At 52.7% G+C, this 8,753-nt stretch overlaps 5 protein-coding genes across 5 annotated transcripts in view; 2 read left to right on the top strand and 3 right to left on the bottom strand.

Annotated features, from left to right (window-relative positions):
* Positions 1–117: 117 nt before the first annotated feature.
* Positions 118–1,617, top strand: ACA1_397520 (uncharacterized protein; the record flags this gene model as incomplete). The annotated part of the gene is given in 5 exon segments (XM_004351611.1): positions 118–162; positions 243–291; positions 440–746; positions 821–991; positions 1,011–1,617. 5 exon segments carry the CDS (start codon positions 118–120, stop codon positions 1,615–1,617), a joined length of 1,179 nt encoding a protein of 392 aa, XP_004351663.1.
* A 1,990-nt stretch (positions 1,618–3,607) lies between these two features.
* ACA1_397510 (Group-specific protein) lies at positions 3,608–4,195 on the bottom strand (the record flags this gene model as incomplete). Its single annotated transcript, XM_004351610.1, has 2 exons — positions 3,608–3,915; positions 3,937–4,195. The coding sequence occupies 2 exons, from the start codon at positions 4,193–4,195 to the stop codon at positions 3,608–3,610; spliced, it is 567 nt and encodes a 188-aa protein (XP_004351662.1).
* A 1,677-nt stretch (positions 4,196–5,872) lies between these two features.
* On the top strand, positions 5,873–6,702 carry ACA1_397500 (EGF family domain containing protein, putative; the record flags this gene model as incomplete). The annotated part of the gene is made up of 2 exons (XM_004351609.1): positions 5,873–5,935; positions 6,115–6,702. The coding sequence occupies 2 exons, from the start codon at positions 5,873–5,875 to the stop codon at positions 6,700–6,702; spliced, it is 651 nt and encodes a 216-aa protein (XP_004351661.1).
* A 1,132-nt stretch (positions 6,703–7,834) lies between these two features.
* On the bottom strand, positions 7,835–8,125 carry ACA1_397490 (uncharacterized protein; the record flags this gene model as incomplete). The annotated part of the gene is made up of 1 exon (XM_004351608.1): positions 7,835–8,125. One exon carries the CDS (start codon positions 8,123–8,125, stop codon positions 7,835–7,837), a length of 291 nt encoding a protein of 96 aa, XP_004351660.1.
* Positions 8,126–8,269: 144 nt separating this feature from the next.
* Positions 8,270–8,753, bottom strand: part of ACA1_397280 (uncharacterized protein) — a gene marked incomplete at both ends in the record, with an annotated part of 3,659 nt that continues 3,175 nt past the window's right edge. Inside the window, 2 exons of the mRNA XM_004351607.1 lie at positions 8,270–8,501; positions 8,601–8,687. Of these exons, the coding sequence (XP_004351659.1) occupies positions 8,270–8,501; positions 8,601–8,687 (319 nt within the window). The remainder of the gene's footprint in view (positions 8,502–8,600; positions 8,688–8,753) is intronic.

The raw sequence follows: 8,753 nt of genomic DNA, 5'->3' as shown, positions 1-8,753 counted from the left end.
GAGGAGGAGCTGGAGGAGGAGGAGCACCAAGCACTGCCAAGGAAGTCTAAGCTGGTAGAGGAAGAGCACAAGGAGAGGAAATGTGCACACCCAGTGGTGATTGATGTGGACAAGGAGATGGAGGTGGAGGAGATCAAGACCAAGCCTCACAAGCAGCTGGTGGTGCGCCAGTACTCTGAAGGCAACACTGAAGAGCAATGCAAGGAGGCCGCCAGACTACTTGCCCTGCCTGAACAGTGCAGGTGGTTAGCAAGGGTCAGGTGTTCATCTCCCTTGACAACCTCAACTCTGGTGCCTTCAGGGAATTGAGTGCCAATGACATGATCACTGTGCTTCACCATTATAAGTGCTATCAACACCAAGCCCCTTCCAAGAGTATGTCCTTTCTTTTTAGTAATTGTTATTCACCCCACAAGTCTAACTACTTCCCTCTTGCCAGACAACTTCTGGTCACTAATCACCAACCACTGGAGCATGATCAAAAGGCAGATGGAGGCCTTTTGTCAGGCTGTTCATGCAGCCATGGAGGCTGACTGCTGCTGTGAAGATCCTGAGGAGCTTCACCACATCTGGGACTGGATCTGCGTTGTGGAATACAGTGCACTGTGTGGTAAAAACATCAAGATCAAGCAGCCCTGCAGCATCACCTCTGAAGTTGTCTACATGTTCTGCAAGCACCTGTTCCAGTTGAAACTTCTCAGCAATGAGGCAGAGGAGACGTCTCCTCACCAGTTAGTCAGCCCACAGTACCCACTGCCACTGAAGCTTCTGGCACCACTCCAACCACCCCAACCAGTACATTTTCATTTTGCTGGTAAAGTTCCAAGCTCACCACATGCTTGTTCTTTACAGCTACCAAGAAACATGGCAAGGGTAAGGCTGAAGAGGAAAAGTCGCCATCTACCATCAAGCACAAGGCAGAGCTTGCTCTCCAGAGATTCTACATCTCCTCATCTCCCTCCAACATTGCCAACACCATCACCTCACTCAAGTCACACTCCACCCTCCAGGTCTTCTGCCTACTCCAGCTCCATGCCCACCTCTGAACCTCTTGTCAGTGGCTTTGATGTTCTCATCTTCAGCCACAAGAGGGTTAACATGTCTGCCATCTGGCATCCTCTGGCCAGTGACACCATCCCTGAACCCTTCTGCTATCTGCACCACATCCCCATCCCACACCCAATGTGTGAGGTTGTCTGCTCTGCTCCTGCTTTCCTCACTGCTCAATCATTGGACCGCACCCTGCTTCACATTGGCCTCTACAGCTTCCTCATCCAGAGCTTAGAGCTTCCCAATCCTTCTCCCCACCCCATCACATCACCCACCACTCCCTACCACATTCTCTATGAGGCAAATCCCACCTACTACCTCTCCTTCTGTGCTACCCTTTACTCCAGCTTTGTCTGCCTCTCCTCTACCCCCATAGCAGAGGGCAACATCTCCTCTCTCACCAACTGGCTCCTCACCTTCCACTCTAAATTCCTGGAGGAGTCAGATCTCACAGCCATCACTTCCTTCCTACAACTAACTTCACATCCTGCCCTTGGCCCTCTCACACCCAAGACCAGCTCCTCCTCCTCTTCTGGTCCATGGAAAGTGTGGAAGTCCATTGGCTAATGTTGCCCTCCACTCTGTTCTGTTCCTCATTTCAACAAAATACATTAGCCCTTTTTTACACTTATGCCTTGAAATTCTTCATTGCCCCCACCTGCTTTTACCATGACCTACACCATTTTTCCCTGTTTTGCCACTCTCTGTACATAATTTGCCAAAACCACTCACACACCATGTTCACAAAAGTACTGCTTTCGCTGCACATACACATATATCACTTGTACAGATTTTACTTAACAAAAGGTGCCACTGGCACCTTTTTCTGGACACAGTGTTGTGGAATGACATTATGCTGTTGGCCACCACCACCAAATCCTGGTTGCTTAAAGGGGGAAGTTGTGGCTTCTGTCATTGGAGCCTGGAGAAGTTGGACGCTCCATGGTACTTGGGTGAATGGATTCTAGACCATGCCAATGGATGGACAGAAGAGTCAATCCCCACCTGGCCTCTCAACCCACACCCAATGTTGTGACCAAGACATTGCCATCACCATCATCATCACGCCATTGACATCAGCAGTGGTGGCAATGGCCAAGCACCAAGGGACCACAATGGCCAACTTGTTGTCATTGTCATTGTAAGTGGGCCTAGTGGTGGCAGACAATGGATACAATGTTTGCTGCCAACCAACCAACCAACTTGGTCACAACACAAGGCCACCCTAACTTCCTCCTTGCCATCATCAACAGCCCAATGGTCTCAGCACTGGTGGTGGTAGCCAAATGAGGATGATGACAATGATGATGACATCATGTCTCAAGGCCCTGCCCTCCATCCCTAGCCCTAAGCAGCCATGCAGCCCACATTGCAGCCACACCATGACATGACCCAAAGCCCTCCTCCCTCCGCCAAAAGTTCTTGTCAATAAAGTCATTGTCAACTGGTCTCAATGACAACAAATGATGATGTTGATGAAGGCCACAAGACTTTGGATGATGGAGAAGGATACCAGGAGACTGGGGTGGAGTGGTCTATGATCTCAAGACCACCATCCACCCAACCATCTGCACTGTGGCCTCCAAGAACCAGAACCAATCCATCCATTGGTCCGTCTGTGCTGTTGGCCACTGAATATTGGTTGTTGTTGTTGTTGTAGTTGTTGTTGCTGGAGACTTGTTGGGGGGGACAGATCTGGCTTGAGACAGTAGAGTATGGATGGATGGAAGACTCCACATAAGCAGGAACCAGTCTCATCTCTTGGTTCCCCATCCCATCCCACCCATCCAATATCATGACCAAGATGTTGTTGTTGTCAATATCAGCACTGGCAACAACATGGTGGGTGCACCATGGCCCAAAGTTGTTGCTGTTGTTGTCACCTTTAGATACATGGTCTTGTCAATGATGATGACAGTGATGGCCACAATGGTGGCCAAGAGATGATGACAACAACATGTTGGGTCCCAAGACCAGCCAAGCAACCAGCCAATGTGGCCCAAAGCCTCAAAAGTCCTTGCTGACAAATGGTCTCTTGACAATGACCCCAACAAGACTTTCAGGTGGGGGGGAACATCAAGACACCAGGGCAGTCCAAAGTCCCAAGACCAGCCAAGCAACCATCCATCCATACTGTAGCCCACCCAAGAAGTTGGCCTGCCCCAAAACCTGTCCCAGATTCAGAATCTGTCTGCACTGTCAGTTGGCCACCACCACCACCACCACATCTTGGGTGTTGATGTTGTTGTCATTGGAGAGTTGTTGAGGGCTTCAGGAGTGCCACTCCAGCAGCCCCATTATGAAACTCTCCACTTGTGTGTGCCATGGTAAGAAACATCAGCACAGGAACAAACGTCATACCTCTGGCCTGTACCTGTGCCTCACATTGTGTTGGCCTTACCTTTGGCTCTGACCGTCTTGGTGTTGCGTTTTTGTGTACCCTATTTTACTTTTGCATGTTCCATTTCTTCTCCCTTCTCTCCTCTGAGGAGTTTCCGCCCCTTGGCTCTGTTGCGCAACGAAAAACAACTCTTTATTGACGAGGAGACCACAAGTGCTAGTCAGAGTCGGTGGCACAAAGCAGCCAGATGCGCCTGGTGCTCTTGTTGATGCCAATCCACGTGTTGTCCCACACGACGCCGCCAAACCACGGACTCCAGGCGGCACTCGTGCGGAACACAAGTTGATCCTCGGGGTGATCGCCAAGGAGCACCTGGCAGGCCTGCTGGCTGACTGCCTTGGCATCGCCGCCTTGATACCTCTTGTAGGCCCCACCCTGCTGCAACACGCTTGCAAACTTGTCTGCTAGCTCGGTGGCGTTGAGCGCCTCCCAGCGCAGGGTGCGTGAGCCAGTTTTCGGGGCACCTAACTCGGGCAGAGCCTCACGCACAGCAGGAGAGGCGAGCAGGTGTGCGAAGAAGTGGATTTCGTTCTCCCGATTGCAAACCAGGAACCAGTCCAGGCGCGGCTCAGTGGCCATCGAGAACCTGGCGAACTGTACTGACCCGATGCCGTAGTAGATGGAGGAGAACCTGTCCAGCAGTGCGTCAGGGGTGTTGCTTGCCGGCAGCGCAGTGAATACTGGCTGGTCCCACAGCCCGTCGACCGATGGAGGCTTGGCGTAGAGCTCTCGAGCTGCGTCCATGTTGTGGTTTGCTCTTGTCTTGTTTCTCTCAGCGCCGCATTCCATTCTCCAGCGCCCCGCAATAGAAATTACCTGAATATATGGGTTATTTGGGTTAAAACAACTTCGGAGTTGTTGTGATAGGCCTCCTTTTTTTATAAAAGGATGCATTTCGGAATATTTTCTCAAAAATAAGAAAAATAAGAATCTACTTAAAAATTGAACCAGTGGAACCACACCAACACAATCACAACAATGCAAGCCTTGAAGTTGACACCCATCACCGCTCCAGGCCAGTTGCACATGCAGCAACCCAGTGGCACTGTGACCCCTGAGCTTGAGATGACCAACTCTGAGTTGACCAACTTGTCAATGACATGTGTGAAGTCATGCAATGGTTCTGAGATACGTGAGGTAAGGTGAAGGTGGCTGCCCACGATCAATGCCAGCTGTCTTCCCTCTCTTGTCCTGAAAGCAGCTGTGAAACTGTTGCCATTGAGTCCTCAGCTGTGCCTGACACCCTCTTGAGCCTTCTCTTGGCCAAGGACACCAGTTCATTGGAGAAGGTCTGTCAGGTAGTAAGGCAAGTGCCTCTCAGTATGCCTGTGGCTAAAGTCAGTGGCAACACTGTGCACATGGGCTGGTGGGGCAGCACCTCCCCACTGCAAGGCGCTGTGAGTACAGCATCCTACAGGCCAAGATGGCCATCACAATGGACCTACCCTGGTGGATTGAAGGGAAGCACTGGCAAGTACAAGGCCAAGCAACGACCTTTGCCACTAGAACCACATATAGAATCACCAAGGCCATTCAACATTACCTTGGCCTTCATCTCATGGCATAGCACAAAGTCTTCCTAGAGTTTGCTCAATACATGGCTTCATCATCTTGCAAGCAAGGGGTGGATCTCCACAACATTGTCACCATAAACAGCAACACAATCAACACACTCATACACAGAGTGCTCAGCCAGAGCACTTGCAAGGACCAACTCAGCATGGCTCACCTACCTCCAATGGTACCTACCAGACAATGCCATCCCTTGGTGCATATCCTGCCACATTCTGGCCAAGATCATTTGCACCTGGCCTGTGCCACTCCCATCCTCATTGACTGGGCCAAACACCTGTGCCAGTTCAGCCTTGTGGATTCCACCATGTCCAAACCATCCAAAAGATCCACATGGTTGTACTTCTACTCTCACATCTACAACATATGCATGCCTCCCAGAGAAGCCACTCTGGCTCCCAACTTGCAATGCACTGGGCCATGGCTCACACTGACATGCTGCTGCGCCTTGGGCAGAGGCCCAGCAGCTGAGGTCCTCAGTGACAACTTGTGGGAAAGCATCCTGCACTGTCCTCACCTTTGGCTTGATGTTCAGCCTCCATGTGATTCTTAACCCTAAGCCCATCCAGCCATGGATGGTGGTGAGGTGGCCAAAGGGTGTTTGGGGATGCCTTGTTGACGTCCTCACCCTCAACCCTCAACCTGTCCAGCCATGGCCAGTGGAGAGGTGGCCAAAGGCCAAAGGTATTGCAATGGCCTGCCAATGTCTTGACCTAGACCCTGAAACACCAACCCATCCAGTCATGGCTGGTGGAGAGGCAGCCAAAGGATTTCAGGTGGCCAGAGTGTAGTGATGGCCTGCCAACATCTTGACCCTGAAAACCCTAGAACCCTCCAACCTGTCCAACCATGGTTTTTGTTGGCAAGGAGGAGTATTGTGAGTATGCCATCCTTGCTGTGGACCCCAACTGGGTGCAGATCAACAGCAGTCTTGACATGGCCTCATCTGGACCAATGTCAACACCATTGCCTACCAGACCATCTCCAACTACTCAACTTTGTGCAGCCTGTGCTTTGATGGCTTTGTCAACCACCAGGTGCTTGCCTTTCAACCCAACACCTCCCTTGTGTACCTTGACTACTCACACCAGGACCCACTTGTCATGCACTACTTCCAGGCCACCCAGGGCTCACTGTCACCAACTGAGATCTGTGCCATCATCAACGCCTCCTGCACTGGACCCAACCAAGCCTACACCAACTACCAGCACTGCATCTCCTACCTGACCGCCATGCAGGCCTGCCCTGACACCTGCCCCTCTGGCTACCTCACCAACCACACCAGCTGCTACACCTTCCACACCCAGGCTGCCACCATCCTGCCCAACATCCACTGCATGCACATCATGCCTGGCCCTGACACCCCCAAGTGCTGCAATTTCTGCATCAAAACCAGACCCTGCAGCTCCTGCCACCCCAACACCATCTGCACCTTTGCCACACCCTTTGGACAGACCCTTCCTGAATATGCCTGCCAATGCAAGGAGGGCTACACCAGCAACAGCACCATATCATACCAGCCCAATACCTGCCTGCCAGCCCCCATCACCACCAACACCACCACACTGATCGACCCCAAGTACCAGTGTCCCTCCCCACAGCCAATTACAAGGATGGCCTCTGTGCCAATGCCTACCCTCTTGTGGCTTCACCTGGAACACCACCACTGCCACCATTGACACCAACTCAGCCTGTCAGTGCCACCCCAACAACAAAGACCCTCTTTTGGCACCAGGGCCAACCCAAGTGCATCCCCATGGGGCACTGTCGCCATGCCTGGCAGTGCCCTCAAGCTGCCACCCAATACTCCTCCATCTCCTGCCAATCCTACAGCTCCAACCCTGCCATTCCCTACAGCTCCTGTCTCTGCAACCGTGGCTACACCAACCCAGGCTTCGCTCATCCCTGCCTGTGTCCCTCGCCCCATTGCAAAGCCTGGAACCCCACCACACAGCAGACCATCTGTGTTCAGCCCTACAAATGTACCACCACCTCACCATGCCCATCCACCAAAACATGCCCATTTGTTGGTGACAACAGCATTGGCTCCTGCCCCATGGCCTGAACCACAACCGCAGATACCTGATGCATCTCTTTGCCCCATTAAGTTGCACCTTTGCCCGTGATCCTCAAGAGTGGTTTTGAAGTTATTTTCCATAATGTCATAGCCAGCGTCATGCATGAAAACACTTGCCTCTCTGGGTTTACTGACGGGGCCATCGGCCTTGTTAGCCAGCACTGGCGGCGGTATTGGCTTATGGCCTCAATCAGATTGCTGACACAAGCAGCTTGCTCGTCAAGCCACTTTGTGATCTCGGCGGTCAGGTCTATGGCAAGCAGCTGATTGGCCATGTCCTCCACATTGGGATACTTATGACCATCAACAATGGGCTCACGATTGGCCCCTTCACGCATGCCACTGTCATTGAGGTACCATATGTCATCCCCTCCCACATCAAGTGTGCTCCCCTGCTGCGTGCGTGGACGCAGACACCTTTGTGGAGTGGGTGCAAGAAGAGAGCTCTATGTGTCGATTCGCCCACCACCGGAGACGACCACAAAGCAATCTGCGAGGAGCCCACTGTCTGCCTCGAGGGTGTTCTCGTCTACTTTGTGCCGCTTGACCCCACCGAAGGTTCCGTCAAGAACAGCAACAGTGGCGATGTAAAGGCAGGATCGAAGGACTGTCTTTGAAAGTCAGTTGGCCCGTTCCTGCTAGAGGGAATGACCAAGGCCATCCTGACGTGCAAGTGTTCCACCATCCTCGCTGTGACGCTGTCGCGTGCTGCGGATGCTTCAGCCAAGCACACGCTAGGAGAGGGTACAGCCAGCCTTGGGAGCGTAATCTTGGTCGGCCAGCACTTCCAACGCTTCGCCGTCCTCCAACAGATCGCTCAGCCGTTGCTCGTCCCGCACGGTCCCTCCCTTGCACTTGATTTCCGTAATCGTCGGGGTCAAGGACAGCTTCACCAGCTTCGGGCCAGGAGCTCGGTTCACGTTCTTGGCCGCACGTTTGTCCTCGGTCGTCAACCACTTCGTGATCGTCTCTCTCGCGTCCGCCACGGTGCTGTCGGGAGGCACGAAGATTGTCACGCTGACCATGTCCCCTTCTGCGTACGGCCCGTGGGGAAGCTTGTCGGTCAAGTGAACCACGGCGCGGAAGGATATGGTGATTGTTCTGTGCATGGAATTATTTTTTTTTATGAATTTATTTTTGTTGACGCTAGCATCGCGTCTACTGGTTGTCTACTGCCACTGGTAGACCTTGAGGGAATTGATCTGCCAGTAAGCATCGGCAAAGGCCTGCGGGTTGTGCTGGACGAAGTTCTGGCAGCTGGCGTACTGGCCACAGCCGGTGTTCTTCCACACCCACGAGTCGCCGGCCCACGTGCCGCAGAAGGTGAGGTTGATGATGATCTGGTGGTTGTAGAAGTGCGACGAAGGACAGTTGCTGCCGAACTGGAAGTTGGCGTAAGGCCTGCGAAAAGAAGCGCACGACACGACACGACACGCACACGCACCACCGCCGGATCAGCGGGTGAAGGCAATGCCTGATGGAAGGTGGTCAGTGACGTACTTGCCCCAGGAGCTGGGGTTGGGCTGGCCGATCTGGATGTCCCTCGGGATGCTGTTGCGCCAGAAGAACCACATCTTGATACCATTGCTGTTCCACTCTGCGCGTTTGTGATGACGATAATGGTGATGGTCATGCTTGTGCGTCGTTTGTTTG

The sequence above is a fragment of the Acanthamoeba castellanii genome (assembly GCF_000313135.1).
Source record: "Acanthamoeba castellanii str. Neff unplaced genomic scaffold scf7180000084759, whole genome shotgun sequence".
Lineage (NCBI taxonomy): Eukaryota > Discosea > Longamoebia > Acanthamoebidae > Acanthamoeba > Acanthamoeba castellanii.
This window is presented reverse-complemented; position numbering and strand designations above follow the sequence as displayed.